The 23,063-nt window shown below is 55.1% G+C and overlaps 1 protein-coding gene across 1 annotated transcript in view; it reads right to left on the reverse strand.

The window, feature by feature from the left end:
* Positions 1-21,684, reverse strand: part of ARRDC1 (arrestin domain containing 1) — a 36,748-nt gene extending 15,064 nt beyond the window's left edge. The window contains exons 1-2 of the mRNA XM_039561773.1: positions 21,487-21,684; positions 4,241-4,351 (exon numbers count right to left, since the gene is read on the reverse strand). Of these exons, the coding sequence (XP_039417707.1) occupies positions 4,241-4,351; positions 21,487-21,604 (229 nt within the window). The 5' untranslated portion in view covers positions 21,605-21,684. The remainder of the gene's footprint in view (positions 1-4,240; positions 4,352-21,486) is intronic.
* Positions 21,685-23,063: the final 1,379 nt, after the last annotated feature.

The raw sequence follows: 23,063 nt of genomic DNA on the forward strand, positions 1-23,063 counted from the left end.
GAGAGGCTCCGGAGCAGCTGGCACACTCTGCACTTCCCAGCAGCTTTTATGTAAAGAGCCCGAGTTCATTAAACCACTGGCCTGTGTGTGATTGCCAAGGCTACAGCACAATCCCCTGCTCCTCACGGCTGCCTGCTGCCTCCAGCTCCTGCCCTGCCCCACCAGAGGCTTTCCCAGAGCACAGAGGATGCCCTGCTCGAGTGGGGACAAGCCCTGAGGGGAGCAGGGTCCCCTGCAGCAACATTCATCACCAACCTGCAGATGCTCCAGTGGCACAGCCGGGTCCTCCACACCCTGTTCCAAGGCGGGGAGAGAAAGGAAAGTGCCTTAAATGAGTGCCAAAGTGGGCATCTGGGTTATTTCAGGGCCTGCCTCCTTTTTCATGCAATGTACAGCCTTAAGAAAAAACCCAAAGCAGTGTGTAATACCAGCAGCGGCTGATGCCACAGAGGACGAGCTGCCCCCTCACTTATTTCAATGCAAAGGTGCGTGGGACGAGAAGTGTGGAGTCACTCTTGGAGGCTTAAAGAGCAATCTGAGCCTCAACAGTTTTGCAAACCTCCTCTCTCCTTCCCCCCCACCGTGTCCTCAAAGAGCACGGATTTGTGTTTTTTAAAGTTCCTGCTCAGGATGTGGGAAGGGAGAGAGCGAGGCGGGCTGTTTGTCAGGCTGAGCCTGCCTCCCTGCACCACCTCCACAGGTGCCAGCACTGCGGTGGCACCGCTGGAGCTGGGCCACTCACCAGGGATGGGCAAGACAGAGCCCCATTCGCTGTGTGGCCTTGGGGACACCTGGGATTCCTCCTCTAGCCAAGCCAATATTATCAGGCTGGATGAACTGGGGATGGTGTCAGAGGACAGCCTGGCATCCCCCTCTGCCCCAGGGCACAGCCTGGCTGCCAGCTTCCCCCCAGCAGGGACATGCTGCTCCTCCTTACCTCTTTTTTGTTAATGCACTTGTTCAAAAAGAAGAGGTAACAGCACTGCTGTAGTGGGGGGAAGGCAGGAACAGAAGAGTCCTCTGAGGCAGAAGCAAATTCCTCGCCTTCCTCAACTCATTCTCAGGCAGTGACATCTCCTGTGTGGGTAAGACCTCTGGGGGCACAGCAGGAAGGCAGTCCCTCCACCTGACACCAGGGCCTCCCACAGTCCTGCCCTCCCTTCTGCTGTTTGCTTTTTGGTGGGAGGAGGTGAGGCGGGCACAGCCAACCCTCACCTGGAAGAACAAGCACGGATTCACCCTGGGAGGATTTTGCATGGTTTTTATACACCTGCAGGACCATACCAGGTGCCACCACAGTAACCTTTGCTTGTGGGGCTCTGTCACGGGTGGCTGCTGGTGCTGGCCAGGGAAGCAGTTGTGTGCTGGGCCAGTGGCCAGGCTGGCCTCATGCTCCTTTAGGAGTCCTTGCTTGGAAATGCTTCCAACTCCCTTAACTCACCCTCACCCTGGGCCCCTGCCATCACCCTCACCACCCCATGCCCCAAGAGCCAGGAATCCAGCCTGCCTCAGTTTCCCCTCCCTGCCGGGTCAGCCCCGCAGGGAGGCACCCAGGGAACACCCACATGGGACACTCCATCTGTCTGGAGCTCCTTCATGCTCTCTTTAGGAAAGGCCAGGACAGCTGAGAGCTATTCCTGGAAAGCCTAAAAACGCCACGGCTGAGTCAGCGCCGAGGCTGTGCCTGCACAAGGCCATCGCAGGGCTCCCCCAGCACAGCCCTGCCACCGCCTCACTGTGCCAGGACACTGCACTGCCAGCAGCCCCTCGGAGGAGGCAGACAGACAGGCAGACACAGAGGCAGGGACACGGAGACGCAGCCCAGCTCCCTCTGCTCGGCCAGCCCAGACACGCATCAATGTCACAGCGAGGGCTGTGACAGCAGACAGCTCTCTCTGTCCCCGTGCCGCAGGCTGGAGCAGTGCCAGCCCCCAGGGCTTTTGTTCCACACCCCTGCAAGCCAGCGCAGCAAATGCAAGGGTCAGCTTCGAAGCCATCTCTGCTGGTGGACTCGGGTCCAAAGGCAGCATCGACACTGTCCCTTCCATCCACATCCCATTGCTCCCCTCTCCATCCTCCCAGGGCCCAGCTGTCCTGCCTGAATGCAGACATGGGACAAACCTGCAAGTCCAGGACAATAATTCCTGAGCATGAAGGGCAAATCCCCCCTTGGCTGCAGTCCCACACACAGGGACTGCCCACTCTCTCCCTCTCTGCTTCCCTACAGCTGGGAATTGGGCTGAGAGCTCCCAGCAGTTGTGTCCACACAAGTTTTTGGACACAAAAAGCTGAGGAACAGAGGTCGGTGACTGTGAGTTCCCAGCACACTGCTCCAGACCAACTGCTGGTACCTGGGGCTGGGCTTTCCTCACAACCTCACTGCACTCTGCAAGGCAGGACAGGAACAACAGCACAACACAGCTCAGTTTCTGATCACACGGCTCTACAGGGACAGATTTTCCCTTCAGTTCATTACATCTCAGGTAAGTCACGCACTGCAGTTTCTTGCCTCACCTGCAGGCAGCTGTGGCAGCTCTGGGAGACATCAGCTGGCCCATCCAGTCCCACTCACAGCCCAGGCACATGGCTCTGTGACCACCGCCAGTGCAGAGCCAGCAGCCCAGCCCTGCTGCCAGTCCCAAGCACCCACATCAGGGCTGGCAGAGCCTGTGATACCAGTGGGTGACAGATAACAGCAATGCACAGGGAGGTACACACGAGTCTGGGTCCCAGAAAAGCAAGAGCCAAAAGACCAGGGTATCCCACAAACACTTTAAGAACTGGGAACACCAAATTTTGGCCACATTTGGATGTCAGGCCTTCAAAGGGCACACTTCAGCACATGGCTTTTCCCTCCATCCTTCCCAATTCACTCTAGTCCTATTTATCAAGGGGATGGCTCTCAAGGCCAACCTCACAAGAACCGACTGCCAAGGCAGCTATCAAAGTCTTCCAGAGGCTGCAAACCCAACAAACAGCACACCCACCTCCTCCCACTCCACCCTCCCACCTGGCTTTTGCCACTGCTCAGCTTGACCGGCACAGATCTGCCCACAAGATCACAGCTCTCCCTCAAATCATTAAATATTAGGAACAAAAGTTGGAAGGAGCATTTTTCAGTGCAGCTGCAGGTTTAAACCTCCCCACAAGTCCACACTCACTCACAGCCTACAGCTCCCAACTCACCTAAGCCCAATGGTCTGCAGCACCTTATAGACCCCTCTGTGATTGTGCCCCCCGACATTCACAGCTGGGCTCTCTGTGCTCAGCACATCCAGAATCGGGCAGGAATGTTTCCCATTGCCCTCCCAGGCAGTTTATCTCTGACTGCAGCCCCCAGGCCGTGAGCCAAGAGCCAGCCAGGCAACTGTCTCCCTTGGCAGGGACCTGAGAGCAAGCAGCACTCGCACCAGTTGCTGTGAGGATGAGCTCAGTCTCCCCTCAATGCTAAAAGCTCTGCTTGGAAAATTGCTGAGCTAGCAGAAACTGCCATTTCAGTTTTACCCATTTCCTGTTATTAGATAAAACAGTATCAGAGGGCTGAGCTTCTGCTATCCTGGGCTTTTGCCATGTTCCTGTTACAGCCACTGCCTTCAGCAGGTGAGTACTGGCACATCTTGATTTCAACAGGAGCCAGGGCACAGCATGAATTATTTGTGGTAGGGCTGACCTATTTAACAGCAGAAAGACAGCATTCATTCAGGCCCAGGTCCCCCCAGAGGCTGCTGGTGTCACTTTACCCACAGGACAATACAACACCATTGCTATCTCTGTCCATCTCACTGGGAGCAGAGGTAGCTGTCCTAGGCTGGTCCTGCCATGCTGCCAGCGCTTCTCCTGGAACACAAGTGACACCTCCACATCCCTTCAGAACAAACTCCTGCCTGCTACTGACCAGCTTTGATCAGTGTTTCGTGACAATCATAAACACACGCAGGAAGCAGAGCAGGGGGAGCCCACAGAGCCTTGAGACAGGGAGCAGTCCCTGTGACAGCTCTGCTTCAGGGCCACAGGATGCCAGCAGTGCTTGCAGGGCGGCTGCCAAGTTCTGCTCAGGATCCTTCCCTGCACAGCTCCCACTAAGCTCTTGCAGTCTCTAATCCTGGCTCACATCCTCTGTGCACAAGCCAAGGCAGCCTGTGAGGGGTATTTCACATCGAGGGGATGTTGAAGTCTTGGTGATACATTTCTGTAAAGCATCTCTGGACCACACATCTCCACCAGGCCTTTGAGACCGTACCTTTGTCTGCCAGGGACAGCGTGCTGTTGAAGTACTGCTCCTCCACAGTCCATGCTGTGTCATTGATCTTGCTGGACACCCCACAGGATCCAATGCAGCTCACCTTGATGGCTGTGAAGAGACAGGACACACGTCAGCACTGGGAGAAAGCAAAACCTCAGCTTCAGACTTGCTTCAGGTACTGTACTGTGCAGGAGCAGTGTCTCAGAAAAACACACACAGGGTGGGAAAATGGAGCAGAGGAAGCAGGTCATGCTTTCATTCCAAAAGCCTGTTTTTCAGCACTCCCAGCACAACTGAGCACTCCCTGCTACCCCAGTGCTATTCCTAGATATTATCACCTTAGAAATCCTCAAGCTGCTTTCCTTGCACTGTGGAAGCCCTTACCAGCTGTGATTGCAGCTCCCTGACAGGTAAACCTCGCTCCAGTTTTCCCCCAAAATGAAGCAGTATTCCCTCCCAAAACCTGCACCAGCCTTGGCACTCTGGCTGAGAGCAGAAACCTTGGGTGTCCCTGTCCAGACAGGGATGAGCAGCAAAGGCTCTGCTGCCTCCCACCCCACAAGGAGCCAGGCATCCCACAGTGTCTCACTGTCCCTGGGAGGACAGACGTGTCTGGCACAAGCCCATTAACCAGCTGAACAAGGGGTACAGCCCTATCTGAAGCAGCAACAGAGAGCTGGACCCTCCAGTGCAGCCTGGACAAGCTCTCTGCTGCTTGATTTCACAGCCCTGTCACCCTCAGAGGACATTCCCAGCCCCTGGGAGCCTGCGCCCAGCTCCTGGGGTCAGTCTCAGCTTCAAAGGCTTTCAGCAAAAGCACTTTGCCCATTAACACCTGTCCTGCATCAGGACCTCCAAAATGTCCACACACACATTGCTTCCCCACAGCCACTTCCAAGGGAGTGGCTTCCTCCTCTGTTAGAGACACAGGGCTCAGCAAAGCCACACAGCAAGGTCTGGAAGCATCAGAGGTGCCATCTGACCCTCCCAAAAGCAAGGACAGTAATTTGAGCCATGTTTGTGCCTTGCCTGGAGAAAGTCACCCCACAGCTCAGCCTGCAGCGTGGCTCAGGAGAGCTACGTGGCTCTCAGAGGAGCTCCCCACAGACATTTTCAGTTAGTCTTGGCCAATACTCAGCAGGTTGAAATTAGATTCTGATGTCGACACCAGACCACAGACACAGACAAACGTGACAGACTGGCCTTGCTGCACAGCAAGAGGCGATCTGCAGAGCTGCCCCCATGCAGAGCACACAGGCAGACCTATCTGTGGCACAAACAGAGCCTTCAGGGCTGTCCCAGACTGAACATCTCCCACCTGAATCCCATCAGGTTTTGCAAGACCTTAACTGGAGCCCACAGAATGTCCTTAGCCCCATTTGCCAGGTGAATAGTTCTGCTGGCAGAAAGGTGACAGGATCCACCAGACAGACTCTTTGCCTGTTTGACCTATCTGCTGCCCCGTATTCCAGCTGCATCCACAGGAAGCATCTCCCTGGGAAGCAGGTGACCAGTTTGCCTCGGCTTAGGAGCTCTCCCCCTCCCCTCCACAAGAGCACTCAGCCCTGTTGATATCAACACCTCCAGCCATCTACCCAAACACTGAGGGCTGCACGTTATTGCTGCTTGCAACCACCTCAAACAGCTCTCCAGAGCACCTGCCTGGCCAATGTGACCTTGTCTCCCATGCTGACTTGAGACAGGGTGGAAAGAACCCCAAATAGAGCCCTCTCTGCGGGGGGAACACATAGTTCTTACCCCAGTCACAGCGAGGGGGGTCATGCAGTCAGATGGAATGAGCTCCTCAGGGCTTAAAGTCTGTAATCCCACAAGGAAGAACAGCCTCCCCCATCAGAGCTCCTGCCATACCCTCACAGCTGATCATGGCTGTGAGATGAAGAGCCCATTGCAGTCCAAGTGTTGTTCTACACTCAAGGACAAAGGATAAGCAGCTCCAGATGCCAACTCTCATTAACCAAACATCAATACAGCAGTGAGGCTGACACATCCCTGGCTTGTTTGTGTCTGTGATGTGCTTCGGCATTTCCAAGGCAGGGGAAGAACAGGATACCGTGGCCTGGGATGGGAACTCACCCAGCACAGCACAGAGCACATCTGAACAGATGCAGGTACCCTCCCGAGGTGAAGCATCCAATGAACCCTCCACACATCCCCAGGTGACATCCAATGCTCTCTTTTGCCAGATGGCAGAGCCAAAGCCACGGAGGGGCCTCAGCATCAGGAGCAGGAAAGGTTTTAGCAGGGCGGTGTCCTGTGTATCCACACACTGGTACCATGCTCCCACATCAGACACACTGCCACATCTCTGGGCTCACACCAAGCCTGTCCCACTCTCAGTTAGCCCACGTAACACAGATGGATCCAGCCAAATCAACCCCAGGCTCACCCGCTCCATTCCCACATTTTCACACAGGAGATGGCGAGCAAGAAAAACCCAACCAAAAACTGGAGAACGTTCACATCCTTGAGGAGCAACAGCCCCTGAGCAGGCTCCCCCTCAGCCTCCCGGCACCACAGGAGTTTATGGATCACCACCATCTGTTCAACGCCCAGATAAGGGGCCGACAGACTCTGACTGCAGCCCGATGCTGCACTGTGGTGCAGAGGCTCTCCTGCTCCAGGGAGGCAGGCGGGTGGGAATGCTCAGGAACACATGCTGTGGCCCAGCTCCCCTCCCACAGCAGACAGGCTCAGCAAGCAAAGGTTTGCAGTCTGACACTCAGAGCCAGCCCATGGCTGGTGGGCCCTGCTGCCATGGCTCAGCACGAGGGCTAAAGTCAGACCGTGTCCAAAAGTACCCCTGCAGTTTGCTAAGGAGTTTTCCAGCACAGGAGCTGTCAGCTCCAAGGCTTCCCAATTAATCACTGACATCCCAAACTGGTGTGGTCACAGGCAGCCTGTGCCTAGAGAGGAGGGACAGTCCCTGGAGGGATTGCTCTGGGGCTCTGAGGGGTTCCAGTCCTTCAGCCCCACCAAACCCTCTCCAGCCACATTCCCTGACCATCACACACCCTGGGGCTGCCATGTCAGCCCCAAGGGACAGAAAGCAGCATTTCCAGCTGAAAAGTTTGAAGGAATTTCACTCTCCCCTTCCCTCTACGCTCCCCAAAGTTCCCAGTGTCCCATCATCAGGCACACGAAGTCACCACATGTAGGACAAGCCTTGGAGCAGCTCAGGGGGCAGAGATTTGTTATGGAGCATCTTCTCCAACCTGCTCCAGACACATGAGCTCCCCCCACCTCCTTGGGGAAGAAATGGGGTGGACAATAGCTCTGAGCTATTGCCCCACAGCTGACAGTGTGGCTGGACACAGGGACTGCATATCCCTGGCTCCTGGAGGAGCCCAGCAGATCCCCAGGCCCCCACAGGGTGGGTGATGTTGGGGGCAGCAGGTCCAGGACCCCCAGAGAGCCCCCCCCAATTTCACCCCCAGAGCAGGAAAACCTGGGGGCTGCAGGGCTGGGATATTTGGGAGGTTTCTGAGGTGCCTGGTTCAACAGATCAAACAATTCATCTCACTTCTAACCAAGTTTTGGAGCAGTGAACCATGAAATCAGCCTCTCATGAGCATCCCATGGGCAGAGTGAGATACTGGGGACTTGCCTGGCTCTCTCGTGTCCAGGCTCCTGCCCACAAGCAAGACGAGGGACAGGGATGTGTGACAGGCACAGCTTGGACACATGGTTCTGGGGGCAGCTGGAACCTAAAAATGGCATTGCCAGGACACACCTGGCAAAACCAGCAGCACCAGAGCTGCTGCAATGGACCCACCTGAGCACAGAGCTCATCAGCCTGCCTGTCAGGAAGCAAAATGCACAGTCTGGGCCTTTCCAAGGAAATCTTGGAACTATCAGGCTGCAGACACAGGAAATAACAAGAGTTTCTGCATCAGAATAGGCCAGTTCCAGTTGTTAGAAACCCATTAAAAACACCTCAGGAATCCAGTGTTACCAGTGGCCCCAGTCACCTCCCTCCTGCTCCCTGTTTATCCAGGCTGATTTGAATAAATATAGGAAAAAAGCAAAGTCCAAAATCTCTACGGGGAGTGGGAGGGGGAGGCAGAGAGCAGCAAGTAGAGAAGAAAAGAATGATGAAGCCATGCAGAAGGCAAGAGCCCTTCACCCCCGCAGTCCCTCAGGGACTGAGGGAAGCGGGCAGCTCCGCATCCAGCGAGGCACATCTTTAGCAACGCGCTGCAGCACGCGCCAAACGCTGGAAATAAAAGGAGACAGCTCAGCCATATCCATCTCTGCACAAAGTAAAAATAGAGATGCCAGGAGCTGGACACGTCTGCCTTCTTCCAAGGTGATTTAAGGAGAGCAGCCGTAGACTTCAAACTGCTTTTTCTCCTGACCCAGAGAGCCACCCTTCTCGGGGGAGCTGGCATGGCATCTTGGGCATGAGGAAAGCACAGGACACGCATACCCTCCTCTGCCAGGGGCAGCTTGTGTGTGCACACCCCTGCTTCCAAAATCCAGCCATGTGCTGAGCATGCAGAGGCTCAGTGGCCACTCTGCACTCAGCTCCAGTCACAAGGGAACACCTCTGACTTCAAGTCCCACCTGTGTCACACACCTGCCACAACAGGTATGGGCAGAGGGGGAGGGAAGGAGATGCTGCCTCTTAGTCAGTTTGGATTTTCTAGGCTGGGCAGGGGAAGCAGCAAAACCAGTTCATAGAATCACAAAATATCCTGAGCTGGAAGGGACCACCAAGATCATCAATCCCACCCCTGTCCCTGCACAGACCCCCCAACAGCCCCACCCTGGGCATCCCTGGCAGCGCTGTCCAAACGCTCCTGGAGCTCTGGCAGCCTCGGGGCCGTGCCCATTCCCTGGGGAGCCTGGGCAGTGCCCAGCACCCTCTGGGGGAAGAACCTTTCCCTGATATCCAACCTAACCCTCCCCTGACACAGTTGGAGGTGGTGGTTGTTGCAGTTGGCAGCAGCTTAGGCGGGACAAACAGACCATCCCAGCCTTCCCTGTCCTCTGCAAGGACAGACGAAGAGCTGGCAACTGAGCTCTGAAGTGGCACTTACAAGCAGCCCTGGGATTTTGCCAGCTGAAGCTTACCCAGGTCACCACGTGGAGACTCACGCACGCCTGGATGCGGCTAACAAGAGAGCAGGGGAAGAGAAAGTGCTGTGGCAGTTGTGGGAGTCAAGTGAGTCTGCATCAGAGAAGCCTTAATTTTGTGGAAACCAGCCTTGGGAAGCCAGAGCCCCCTTCCCTCGTCCCCCTCCATCAAAGCCGTGGCAGACAGCGATCACCACATTTTAACTGGTTCCCTCAAGCTGCCATCCGAGTACCCAGAGCTGCAGGGACTCAGAGCATCCATGAGCTGGGAATGAGCCATTTTCCATCCTAGGGGCCAGAAGCAGCCCTGGGAGAAGGGGGGTGAAGGATCCCCCTGAGCCCCAACCCCTCCCCAAAGTATGGTACTAGGGACCCGTGCTCGACAGAGGATGGGCAGCAGGAGGTCACCTCAACACACAGCACCACAGCTCCACCTTGGAGTGACACCTCTGGGTTCAGCAAAGATCACAAGTTTGGGTACACCCTGAGATCCTCCAGCCCTGGATCGGTATGAAGATGAGGGGTTTGAGGCTCCCCACGCTGCCAGAAAAGCAGGACCAGATAGCGCTGGAAAAATGGAAAGCCTGGGAGAGAGCAAGACCCACAGGCAGAGGAAGTTACTCTCAGTTTGTAGAGACTGGGTAATTCCTAGAAAAGTTCCATGAAAAGCAGACACCGAGGGAGCTGAGGCAGCAAAGAGGGGCAGGATGAGGTTTTTCTACTGATGGCCCTTACACAGAAACACACCCAAACAGCTTCAGACAGAAAGGGATGAGCAGGAAGACTGAAAACTCACAAGATACACAACTCTCTTGAGCATGAATATATTGAGACACTACTAATTAAACCCACAGCTCCTAATTAAATCTCAGCTGTCCCCATCCTCCTGGGTCCATCCTGTCAGTTCTTGAGACACAAATAGTCTTGCACATTTCACAAGCCAGTGAGGCAAGAGCAGAGCTTACAACAAGTGCTGGAGGCAGCAGCAGGTTTGGCACAAGGTTAAGGATTGTCTGGGGAGGTTTTTATCTTCTTCCTTCACAAGAGCCCAGCATAGGGGCAGGAAACGGATCTGACCTCTCATGTGGAAAGAGAGGAGTTGTCTGGAAGAATCGCCTATGCTTTCCATCTCAACTCAAACCCAAGCCTGTAGCTGGGCTCCGGGAAGTGATTTGTCTGGAGCTGACACACACGGAGCAGCATCTCCCACAGCACCAGCAGCCTGCAGCTCCTGGAGGACTTGGCTGCTGCTCCCAGTGACCCAGGGGGGCATCCCACCTCCCACAGCCTGCCAGCCATCACACAGCTCACACCCAGCTCAGCTCTCTGCTCAGAGCTCCAGACAGGCTCCCTGTGCAATACAGAGTGGTTGCTGTGTCTGACCCCTCTCTGTCCCCAAGCTGGTGGCGATGCTCCTGCCACGCACGAGCCCAGCTGCAGCCCCTCTGCAGTGGCACAAACTTTAGCATCATTTAGCCCCCAGGAGCAAGAGCAAGCTCTGCTGCTCAGCTGTTCCTTCCCCAGGCTGGCACTTGCCCTCTGCACCCTGCAAGGGGTTGGATCAGCCAAACCACTCACAGCAATGAAAGGGACAGTCCCTCCCTTCCCGACCTCCCAGCGAGCTCATTTCCAGCCCTGCAAATCCAAGCTCAACAAATGCCATCCCAAGAGCCAGCAGTGCCTGTCGCCCTGGCTGTGGCAACAGGGTTGTACGTGTCCACTGCCAGGCTGAGGCAGGAGGACCCACCTGGCTGTCCCACACAGGCTGCAGGAAGCCCAGGCCCTCCAAAAGCAGCCCCATGCTGTAGGAAGGCTGGAGCAGCTCCTCAGCACAGCCTGGAAAAACTCCACCTGTAGCAACCCCAGGGGAGTGACAGCTCTGCCACAGGGGCAAAGTGACCCACAGCCATTATTTCAGCTATGCACGAGCTCTTTAGCTAGAGTCCAGCCCAGCACGAGGAGGGGCAGGTAGTATGGGCACACAAGGATGTCCTCATTCCAGCAACACAGAAGTCTCCAGAGGGAGGCTGGGCAGGTGTGTGCCTGCAGAAAAGCAGGAGAACAAATCTTGTGTGAATCCTTTCCCAGGCAGGTCAATCCTTCCCCCTCTTGCAAGCACTTTCTTCCATCAGGCTGAGAGCAACAGGGAAACCTACATTTTCCAGCTCCTCCCCAAAACCAAGGGTCAATGTACCTCCTGAGAGAAGAAAGCCAACTCCTGGGCTTCTGTTTAGAACAAACTCCTGCTCATACTGAAGGCTTTTCTCCCTTGTGGAGCCGACATGTTTATTTATAGCATCACAGTGTTTTATCAGCACGCTGGCTGCCCTCAGAGGAAGGGGGTCATCTCGAGCATCTGGAATTAAATCCTCAGCTGAGTACACTGAGCAAGCCTGGCCCTACACATGCAGGGGGAAAGCTCACCAGTGAACAAGGCCACACGGGCTGCTGTGGGAGGGGGATGAACATGTGCCACAAAGTCTGGGCCTTGGATCTGCCAGAGGCAGCTCCTTAGCAACAGGCATGAAACACCACAGCACCTGCACACAGGGCCTGACCGAGGGGCTGCACCCCACCCAGCCCCTCACCCCAATCCCCTCTGTGCTACTGCTGCTACAACCACCTCACTGCTCCCCAAACATGCTCCAGAAGGGGATGCTGGGGTAATCCTTTCTCCAAAACTGCCTCTTGCAAAATCAGGACAAGTTTGGGATTCTTTTTTAAGCTTCAGACTGATGCAGGCCCCAGTGCTGAGTGACACAGCCTGGGAAGAGGTGGGGAGGAGTGGGCTTGCTTTGCTCAAGAGCCCACAAGGGCAGAGGTGGTTGTACCATAGCAGCCAGACAGAGCAGAGTCTGTGGACATGTCCTGGCAGTGCCTCAGACCAGTTTTGGGAGCCCAAACTCTCACCCCATCCTAAACAGGTGGCACAGTCCAGCAGAGCAGCTCCACGCAGTCCCTGCTGCCACACACGGGACAGAGGTCAGCGATGCCATTCCTTGGGTCCTCCTGCAAGGAGAGCAACTGTGCCCCACCCCAGCATGCTGAGGGACCATCCTCCTCCTCCCAGGCCAGGCTGGCAGACACAGGCACCCCTGAGTGCTGGGAACAGCCAGATCAAACAGCAGCAAGAAACTATTTGGCAGAGAGAGGCAGATCTCACAGCTCCCCAGGGAACATCTCCATGCCAGCCACCCACCTGAGCCACACTTCCAGCACTCACAGCCTCCTCCTCTCCCAGCATCCATCCCTCCAAGTACTGGAGGGGAAAAGCAGAGAGGTTGCAGAGGAGCAGAAGGATGGAGGAGAGATGGAGGCAGCATTTCATGTGGAGCTTCAGCTGCTCCAGGGTGTGAAGCCAGCTCAGTCTCAAGAAATTTCTTTCCTTTCTGGACAGAAATTCAGAGGGGGGAAACTGCGACCTGTTTGGAGACTGCAGTGCCTGTCCTCCTCGTAGACCTGCATTTGAGGCTCACTTCTGTTCACCCCATCCATGAGGAAGCAGCCTCTGTTGCTCTCAGATAGGATGGACTAGGATAGGACCAAGCTCCAGGCAGGGCCTGCAGCTGCCAGCCTGGCACAGGAACATCTCATATTTAGGACCTCAGCAGGGTCCAGAAAAGTTTTACTCATGATCCCCTGCAAAAGACAGATTTATTTTAATAAATTTAATGTAGATTTAATTTACTCCATCCTTCTCAGGGGACCTGGGTTATAAGCTGGATTTTGTGAGCCCTGAATTTAAGCGATGCTCTTCAAAGCAAAACAAGGCTGTACATACACAAGCAGTCAGAGCATCTTAATCTTCAGCACTTGGCCCCTAGAGCAGCCCTGTGGGAAGGGAATGCAAGTCCCAGATGCCCAACATGCAGCCAGACAAGTGGAACAGAATCAGCAGCTCGCCCTGGCTCACAGGAATGCTGATGGATGCCAGGACCTGCCAGCACTCAACACTTCAGCCAGCCAGGGACCACAGCCACCCCTCCTCAGGCTGAGCAGTGCTAAAACAGAAGTGAGGAATCTCTTTTTTTATAGCTTACCCAAAGTGAAATAGGTTTCCACCCAGCACTTAACACTACTTTAGACCAGAGGAGTTAAGATATTCTGGTACAATTGGCTTGGCTGTCTAAAAAAGGAAGACCTGGGCAAGAAACTCCACCTCAACCTACCACAGAGCACTGCAGGTCCCAGGGGGGATGTGCTGGATGCTGCTGTAAGAAAACACCTCTTTAAACTCATTAACAAACTCAATTGTTCTTTCCCAGCAAGTGCAAAGCCTGGCACATTCTCCCACCTTGCTGGCAGAACAAGCTGCGATTCCCATGGAAAAGGAGCAGCCAGGGAGGCTGAGCTCTCTGATGTCCTGGGAACACACCTCTGCGCGACCACCGCCAGCCCTGCTCCACTCTCCCCACAGCCCGGAGCAGGTCTGACGAGCTCTGTCCCCAGCCAGCCCCTCTGCCCCCGCCGCAGGAGCATCACCCTCCATGCTGGGTGCAAAAGCCACTGCAGAAGATAAACAGCTGCCTGATCAGGTTTCCCTACTCACCACAAAGAGGTTGATTCACCAGAGCCTACTCCCTTTTCAGATTCTTTCTAAATAAAGGCTTCAAAGACTTCTGGAAATTCATGCTTAACAGGCTTACTGTAATACCAGAGCACCAGGGCTCCTGTGTGCCAGACTCTGCTGTGGGACTGAGTCACGTTCATTTTCTTCTGAGACTCTCAGATAGCCTTTTCTAAGGGGTAAGGCTGCAAGTCCTGTTGGCTGGTGCTCATTTTGGCAGACCCTCGCTGCCACCCATGACACAGCCAGACACATCTCCCCTGGCCTCAGCAACAGACAGCCCTGCAGATGTAAAGCTCAGGAGAGATGACACTTCTCCATCCCCTCCTGGGGCTCAAGGGATGCTCCTGAGCACAAATTCCCCAGCACCCACTCTCCAGAGGAGAAGCACATGCAAAGTCAGCCCAGCACTTGGTGGGACAGGTCTGTCACAGGCTGGACACCCCTGGGGCTGCAAGGACTCAGCACAGACAATATTGTCACAACCTGGTGCCCTGAGCAAGCCTCTGCCTCCATGGCAGGAGAAGGACTAAAGCAGCACACTCAGGACTGCTCAGCCATCCTGGGAACAGGAGTTTTGGTGAGGGGTTGGAGCCCACTTACAGGGAGAGGAGGCAGGAGCATGGAGACAGACAGCAGCATGGAGTCAGGCAACCACGTGGAACCACACCAGGGTCTGTCCTCCTGCTGTTCCAGGCGGTGAACTCACAACTCAGCACTCAGAACTGCTGAGACATCTCCAAATGATTTAGTGCTGCTGCAGCTCCCAAGCACGAGCCTGGAGCCAGCTCCCCTCCTCCTAGAAGGGGAGAAGGTTTCAAGGGCTTTTTCCTGAAGAGCCTTATTTACAAGCAGTAAAGCAAGCCTGCATTTGCTGCCTCCTCATCCTGGCCAGGTACCAGTGCAGGCAGGTTCTCGTTGGGGAGGCAGGAAGGCACAGCATGGGATGGGAGATCCCAGCCTTCCTGCCCCCTGCGAGAGATCCCAGCATGGCATGGGAGATCTCAGCCTCACCTGCCCCCTGCTGAAGATTCCACACGTCACACTGAGCTCTCTGAGCTCTCGTGCGCTGCTTTCGCACATCTCAGTTGTCAAGAAATCTTCCCACCCCAGCATCTTCAAAGAAAACAGCCAGAATCCACTTCACTAAGCATAAGAGCTGCTCCTCTGATTTTCTTTGATGCCATTCAACACAAGCAGCTGGATTCTCTATTTATAGCAAGATCATCATTTTGCAAAGATGACTTATGTTCTTGTTATTACCAAAGCACCAGAAACATAACAAATCTCGTTGTGCTGGGAGTGCTACAAGTTGGTAAGACAGTCCTCATGGTCAGGCTGGGCTCCTCAGAGATCCCAGCAGACAGAAAAGGAACATCTGGGACCTGAGCTGAACCTCTGGCCCTGACATTCGGACCCCTGCTGATACCCCCCATCGAGAAGGACCCAATTTCTACCCATACACTGAGCTTTCCTCCCTAGAGCTGTTGCCTTCCAAGCCAGTTTTATCCCACTCTTATCACAGGGAATGTTTGGGATTCAGGAGGATGTGTTTGGGAGGGATGAACAGTGAACTGCTGCAGCACTGTTACCTCTGGTCTGAGCTGCCTGAGAACTGTCAGAGAGCACAGTGCCGTCAGCAAGAACAAAGGAGTGGAAGTCATAAGCATTAGTGCTCCAGAAATGATTCATGCTTCTTGGAAACAGCTTTTGCTACGGATATCTGACAAACCCCGGTTTTTAATGAAGATTAAGGTGCTCAGAGATCAGAGTGTTTTTAAACTAGGTCTCCAAATAATTCCAGGTTGGCACTACCTTGCCACCCTCATCTTGTCAAGGGGGTCAAAAGCAGCTCCCTGCTTACCTTAGGACACCTCATATCTTCTCCACTGCCATCATTCAGCATCTCAAGATCCCAATGCACCTGTGGGAATTTACTCAAGCCATGCAATTCAAAACCATGGCACTGGCCACCCCTCTGCACAGAGCAATACCCAGCCGCAGGTACCGACATTGTGATAAAAGGCCTCTACCCACAAACTCAGCCACGGCAAAACACCTCACTCCCACCTGACTTGTGCACCCCATCACCTACTTTTAATTTACCATCAGAGAATTGGGAATGTGGATTTGCTGTTTAAAAGCCATCACAAGCAGACAGAAGCCTGAACACCTTTGTGGTATGGATCCATTTCGGGTCCTGAACACAACCCAGGGACTCTGAGCACACCCAGGCACAACTGTGCACAAGGCAAAAAATCCCCTGACTGGCAACAGTCCTGTCCTTTGCTCATTTTCTCCTCTCCTAAGCACTTTGCATTTCTCCAGGAGAGATTTGAAGAGTGACAGATTTTAAGAGCAGCACAAAGAGGCAATTAGCTTCCACAGCAATTCCTGTTGCCAGACTCCAGAGGTCACACCAGTAGCCCAAAGGCTGTACATTGGATATCTCAGCAATCAGCCCTCAAGAAAAGAGGCACCAAACCAAAGCCCAGCACTGATGTGTTTGCCAGGCCATTTCAGGAGTAGCTGCCCTGAGCAGGAGAAGGAAAAGACCTTCCCCAATGCCTGGCAGAGCACCTTTCTCTGTGCTTTGGCACGGGTCAGGTCTGCAGCAGCCCTGCAGCATAACCCAATCACCCCACTCCCTTCTTCTCTTGGAAGGGCCTGAGCATCCCCTCTCCAGACAGCAGAGGATGATCCACGTGTCCATCCTCCTCTTACTGGCCGTGAGAGCCTCTAGCAAGACTTCACCAAGTCAAGTGACAGCTCTGTGTCTTCTACACACCTACTTCTTCGCTGGGGATGACTTTCAGCACAAAGTATTCCGCAGCACCCTCTGAGCAGAGCGCGCCCGTCCATGTGCCTCCCTGGCTGCTCCTCCTCGCCCAACACAGCCTGGGATAGGGAGCTGCCTTGGGAGGAGAGGGATGGAAACCCACAGGCTTCCTCCTCCCAGCCAGGGAGCCTCCCTATCGCCTACCTGAGTCCAGCCCTGAAAGACAAGCTACATCTCTGACAGCTCTGCGCTGCCCCAGGGAAGATATAAGCACTCACACCCCACTTGTCACACTTGGAAGCAAATCAGACAGACAGAACTCCACTCCACTTGTCCTCCCATTTTGTTAAACAAGGGATGGGAGGCCGTGGCATGTCTCCTCGCCAAGAAAAGCAGCAAATAGTTTTTCAGCTGAGCACAAGTGGTGCGCGGGCGGGGGGAGGCAGCGGAGAGTGGCTCACTGCAGCGACAAGAGACATAAACCCATCTCGTGATTAGTTATTGACTCCAGAGAAGTTGGAGCTCTAGCAGCAAGCCAGCCAGGAGAGCAAAAATCCCTCTTTTGTTCCCCAGCCTCAGACAGACTTGGCCACACAGCTCCCCGCTGTCTCGCTTCACACAATCAGAAAAGAAAGTTAATCCAGCTCCCCTACAGCAGGAGCCATCCAGCCTGCAGGAGTGATGCTTGCAGCCATCCACGAGCATTCCTGTGCAGCAGTGCCAGCCTTGCCGCATCCTGGCACCCAGTGCTGCTGGTGGATACCAGACAGCTTGAGGACTTCATGGGACATTGCCAGGATCACCAGGGACAGTGATGGAGCCGCTCCTGCCCTCCAAACCCCCAGGCCTTGCTCAGTTCCGCGGACCACGCTCCCTCCCCACACTGCACCCCAAAGCAGGGACCAGCCATGGGGTCCCTGCTGCCCCAATGGTGGGCGGGTGATCTGTGCTGCCAGCACAGGGATTTCCAATCCTCCTTCACAGACAAACTTCTGACTCGGGAGAGAGCCAGACCACTGTGCAGAGACTGAATCCACCTTTTCCCCAGCACCTTCCCAAGCCACAGCCTTCCTGCAGGAACAGTGTCTTTCACTGTATCAGAGGTCAAGTGGCAGGAGAATCATGGCCAACAGAGTCCTTTGGTGTCATTCCTTCCCCTCAGGAAGGGCACAGGTTAGAGACACATCAGAACCACCAAACCCAAACTTCACCCTACAGCCCTTCCAAGGAACAGAAGTTAGCTTTTAGTTCGGACACATGACTCGGGATTCCAGTGCCCTGATCTGCAACCCCCTTCACCACCAGCTTTCTCTGTTCTCCATATGAGAAGTGAGAATATTTACTGTATTTAAGATCAGAGAAGAAAATTATGGTTCACAGGCTCTCTGCAGAAACGGGAATTATGTATCCGTATTTCTAGAGCATGAACAGACACAGGTACTTGTGTCTGGAGCTTTGTAGTCTAAGGGAATAATTTTAAAGTCAAGTCATTCCTGCATAAACCTGGACAGCCAAATAACAGAGTGGAGAATAGCAAAGTGCTGAAATCTGTTCCGGAAAGCACTTGCTGTTTCTTTACTCTCGGTGACCTGGCACAGAGGGCTGTTATTTTAACATTACGCTTGCTGGAGCCTCGCTGAATGGCAGGTGGGACCGAAAAAATCCACATGGCCCCTGCAAGGCACAGAGTTGAGAGGAAAGTGCTCCAGCATCTCCAGGCAGCACAAGTCTTTGTTCCTGCATGCTCCTGCCGGCAACCAGGACTGCCTGCCCTGCTCCAAATGATCTGGCTTCCCTCCTCCCAAATTAACTCCATCTCCAGCTGTCCCTGCGCAAGCTTCCTGTAAGATTAATTATTCTTTGTACACATACGTTTGATGATTTACCCAGCAAGCCAGGCACAATGATTAGGAATTCTCCATTTCCATCAGCACTCTCCCCTGAGGCTCAAAAGTTTTCTGGGAAGGTCCTTCAGCCTGGCACAGGCACAGGAAGAAGTGTGGCTCCTCAGAAGGTCCACGTGGGTCACCAAGGACCAGTCGGTATTTGTGCTGGTGCTGCAAGGTCAGCTGAAGATGATGTGCTCCTGAACAGCCCTCGTTGCTACTCAGCAGGGCTGGCACTGACGCCAGCATAAGTGGGAACATTTATGATCCCAAAAGGTGTGTCCCCAGCTACGCTGTCCTATGACCCAAGATTTCTCGCATGTTTAGCAAGGCACAACGAGCTCTGTTTGTTTGCACTGTCACCTTTCAGAAGGTGTAATTTTCAAGAGCCAGAAGTTACCGTGTGAAGAGTCACCTGCAGACTGGTTCCGGCTGTGATCTCACACACCACAGCACTGAGAAGTCACCGCACCGGACTCGCCTGGCTCAGGAAATGGAAAGCACCAAACCGTGGTGTTGTGGGCCAGGCCTGCCAGGGGCGAGGACTTGGCATCTTCTCCTGGGAGCAGTTTGTTAGTCTGGAAAGCCACAGTTGGCCACAGGTGGGGGGTGGGGGTGAAGTGTATACAATGTAAGATAAGTTGATGCCACCCAGCTCTCCCCACAGCCCAGCAGGATGCCAGAGCATGTCAGGTTGTCTGATCCCTCCAGTGCTGAGCCCACAGAGCTCAACAGGCCTCACAAGTCTCTTTAAGATCTATTTCAGCAGGTAACCTGCTGTTGCACCAAAAGGATGTTTCAGCAGCTGTATCAGCCTCTTTCTCTAAGGGTGAGACATTTCCTTCATGCAGAAAGAAGGAGAGGGTGCCCAAGAGATCCCAGGCAAGTGTGATGGGTTTAAATGCCAGAGACCATAAGATACACAGCAAGAGGGAGAACACACAGCAAAGAGTCACCTTGTGCTTGGCAGGAGTTGGTTTCACATCCAAATGTGACTTAACTGGGTGAGTTCACACACCAGTAATGGAAAGTTTCTACCCCAGCTCATGAAGCCACTGTACGGGAAACTCAGCCTAAAAGAGCTGCTCAGGTGACCTCAGCACAGCAGAAACAACAACATGGAGCCCACCTCAGATTTTGGCTCGACACTTCTGCCAGCTTTCCTAGAGTTCAGCTGCCCCAGCTTTTACTAAAATCCCTGCACTAGCACCAAACACCAGATCCCACCGCAAAACCCCTCCTGAGTTCAGGACCTGTACTTAACACCAGACCCTGATGCTTCTCAGAATCAAACCAATCAGGAAGCAGAAAGAAGGTCTAGACAACACCACCAGGAAGCAAAGAAGAGCTGGTGTAGAGCAGAACCTGCCAGGTCCTCTCCAAATGGGAGTTGTTGAAACAGCAGCAAGGTGTACCCGTGGCCAGCTGGCAGCACAGGGGGCCAGCACACCAAACCCTCCAAGGCTAAACTCTTGTCCCTCCCAAGAAGCACCTTCAGGAACGGATGGAAGTCAATGGGATAGGCCGAGGAGGGAAGCCAGCCAGACTTCATTAAGAACATTTTGCTGAAAGTAGTGCATCTGGGAGTACTCTCCGAGGAGATAAACACTGGATCTGCAACTGTTTTGCTCTGACAGGAGTTAAACAGGCTACAAGTCTGCACTTGTCCTAGATACTTTTTTCCACAAGGAGCTTCCAAAAAGCTATTGCAGACAACTGAGAGAGGTGCTCGCAAAAGCAAGACACAGGCAAGCATAGGCACCATCATCCAGGCTGACAGCTCTTGAACAGAGATTTCACATTTTACATTACTTGGTCTTTTTTTCCCCCTCCAATAATTTGTTACAAAGGAAGCAGCACGCACACACGAGAAGCAAGCAAGACCTCAGGGAAAACAGCAAATCGGTTCACATTTCCACAGCACTGAGCAGAAAGCTGACTTGCAAATGCGAATGACTTCTCTAAGGCGGGGGAGGAAGCTCCCAGTTTGGATGATCCGAGCCCAGCAGCTCATTTCCCTGCAGTCCAGCCCCATCCCTCTGTCCTGACGGGCTGCACCCGCCACGAGCACGGCCTGAGCCTCGCGTGGAGCAACAGCCACCCCGTACCCAAACAGCTCCTGCTGCAGAGCACTGCTGCCCGGCGGGCACTCTCTCCTCCGGCACACACAGGACCTCGTACACAGCCTGGACATCTCCCAGACTCGTACAGCCACAACTCAAACGTCCGAGTTCATTCGAGATGTTACAACGCGGCTGCCTGCGAGCCGATGGGTGGGTACGGCTCCTGCCAGGACGCAGCATCGCCCATCTCCTCCCTCCCGTCGGGGCAGGGCTGCTGCCCACCGGGACACGACAGCGCCCACTCCTCCCATCGCCCGGCCCTAACACATTCGGACTCCGTCCGACCCAGGGGCACCAGGTTCGGGGGCGATGCCAGGGCGATGCCGGCAGCCCTGGGAAGCCGCAGGGGCTCCGGGAGAGCAGAACGAGGCGGCCGAGCTCCTCCACCACCTCCCGCTGCCACCCTGGGCACCCGCCAGCTCCGGAGGCTGCCGTGGCACGGCCCCGCGCTGGGTTGTTTTGGGAAGGGGGTGGGGAGTGTGTTTGCTTATTTATGGGATGGGAGCAAAAAGTAAGAGGAGGAAGCGGAGGAGGAGATAATCCAGCAGGTTGCTCCCATCAGCCCCTCCCGGCCGCCGCATGGCAGCAGGGGCAGCAGCGATGGGGCAGCCCTGGAGCTGCCGGTCCCCAGAGCCGGAGAAGGGAACCCGTCTGCTCTCCGGCACCATCCCCACGGCGTCCCGCGGGCCAGGGCAGCCCGTGAACCCCCCCGCCCCGAGATATCCGCACCGCCGTGTGACCCCGCGGGCTGCGGGCACGGCACGGCAGGGCACGGCAGGCCGCGGGCTCACCTCGGTACTGCAGCGAGCCCGAGAGCCGCACGGTGACGGTGCCGGCCAGCGGCTCTCCGGGACTGTAGACGACGCGGCTGTCGCCCAGGCGAATCTCGAAGAGCTGCACCTTCCCCATGGCCGCGCCGGCCCGGCCGCTCCGCTGCGCTCGCCGGCTCCGTCCGTACCTGCGGCCCGCGCTGTGCCTGCCCCGGCGGGCGGGACCCGCCCCGCGCCAGCCCCGCCCCGCCCCGCCCCGCCCCGGCCGCGCTGAGGGAGCGGGGCGGGCCTGAGGCACGGGGCAGCGGCCGGGCGGCGAAGCGGGGGCTGCTGGTGGGTCCCTGAGTGCCGAGGGAAGGCGCCAATTATGCGGCCAGGCTGAGGGAAAGGAGCAGGTTGTGGGGCTGGGCTGTGAGGGATGGGGCAGCTCATGGATCCCTGACTGCTGAGGGAAGGAGCAGGTTGTAGGGCTGAGCTGCAAGGGAAGGGGAAGCTGATAGATCCCTGACTGCTGAGGGAAGGAGCAGGTTGTAGGGCTGAACTGCAAGGGAAGGGGAAGCTGATAGATCCCTGACTGCTGAGGGAAGGAACAGGTTGTGGGGCTGGGCTGTAAGGGAAGGAGCAGCTGATGGATCCCTGACTGCTGTGGGGTCAGGCTATGAAGCAAGGGGAAGCTGATGGATCCCTGACTACTGTAAGAGAAGGAGCTGTTTGTGGGGCTGGGCTGTAAGGGAAGGGGCCTTTTGTGGGGTCAGGCTATGAGGGAAGGAACAGGTGATGGATCCCTGACTGCTATAAGGGAAGGAGCCAGTTTTGGGGTCAGGCTGTGAGGGAAGGAGCCGGCTGCCCAGCACGGGGCCATCTTGCCTCCTGGTGATCCCTGCTCCCTCTAATCTCATGTCCTCCCTGTAATTCTCCAGGGCCAGCTGTCACCTCTCCCTGCTCCTGTTTTCATAACCCCAATCACTTTAAGTGTCCAGTAAGAGGCAAATACAAGGGACCTGACAGCCACCTGGGACTGGGGCTGAGGAGTCCTTCACAGCTTCATGCTCCCTGTGAATCAGTGGGTGAAGGTCAGGGTGTTCCATGAAGCCAGGGATGACCAGCACACTTCATACACTTGCCATAGACACACCCCTGAGTTCTGCCTGATTGAATAGAAACCATCTGAAAAACCCACACCAAAGGCAGCACCGGGAAAAGGCACCTCCCAGCTGCTGGCGAGCAGGCTGTGTACACAAGCGGAATGAATAAGTGTAAAAGGAGCTGTTATCTGCAGAGCACACCCAGCACGGACCTGGCTGGACAGACAGACGTCCTCCCACGGCCCCCGCGGTGACACCAGCCTGGGTATGCGGGGCTGTGGGACCCTCTGTGCTGCCTTATGGTGGCTGTTGCAACCTGAAACCCCTCACAAGGCACCAAAGGAGTTCGTGTGCTCCGGGCACACAGGGCTCCTGCTGGGAAACCTTTCCAAGCTCTCCCTCCTCTGCTGTTTAAGAACTACCTCGTTTCCAGGCTGCGTGTAGTCACAGGCTACAGACACTCAACAGTCTTGTGCCAAGGCTTTCTGCAGCTCATCTCCTCCCGCAGGGCGT

The sequence above is a fragment of the Corvus cornix genome, chromosome 17 (assembly GCF_000738735.6).
Source record: "Corvus cornix cornix isolate S_Up_H32 chromosome 17, ASM73873v5, whole genome shotgun sequence".
NCBI classification, from domain to species: domain Eukaryota; kingdom Metazoa; phylum Chordata; class Aves; order Passeriformes; family Corvidae; genus Corvus; species Corvus cornix.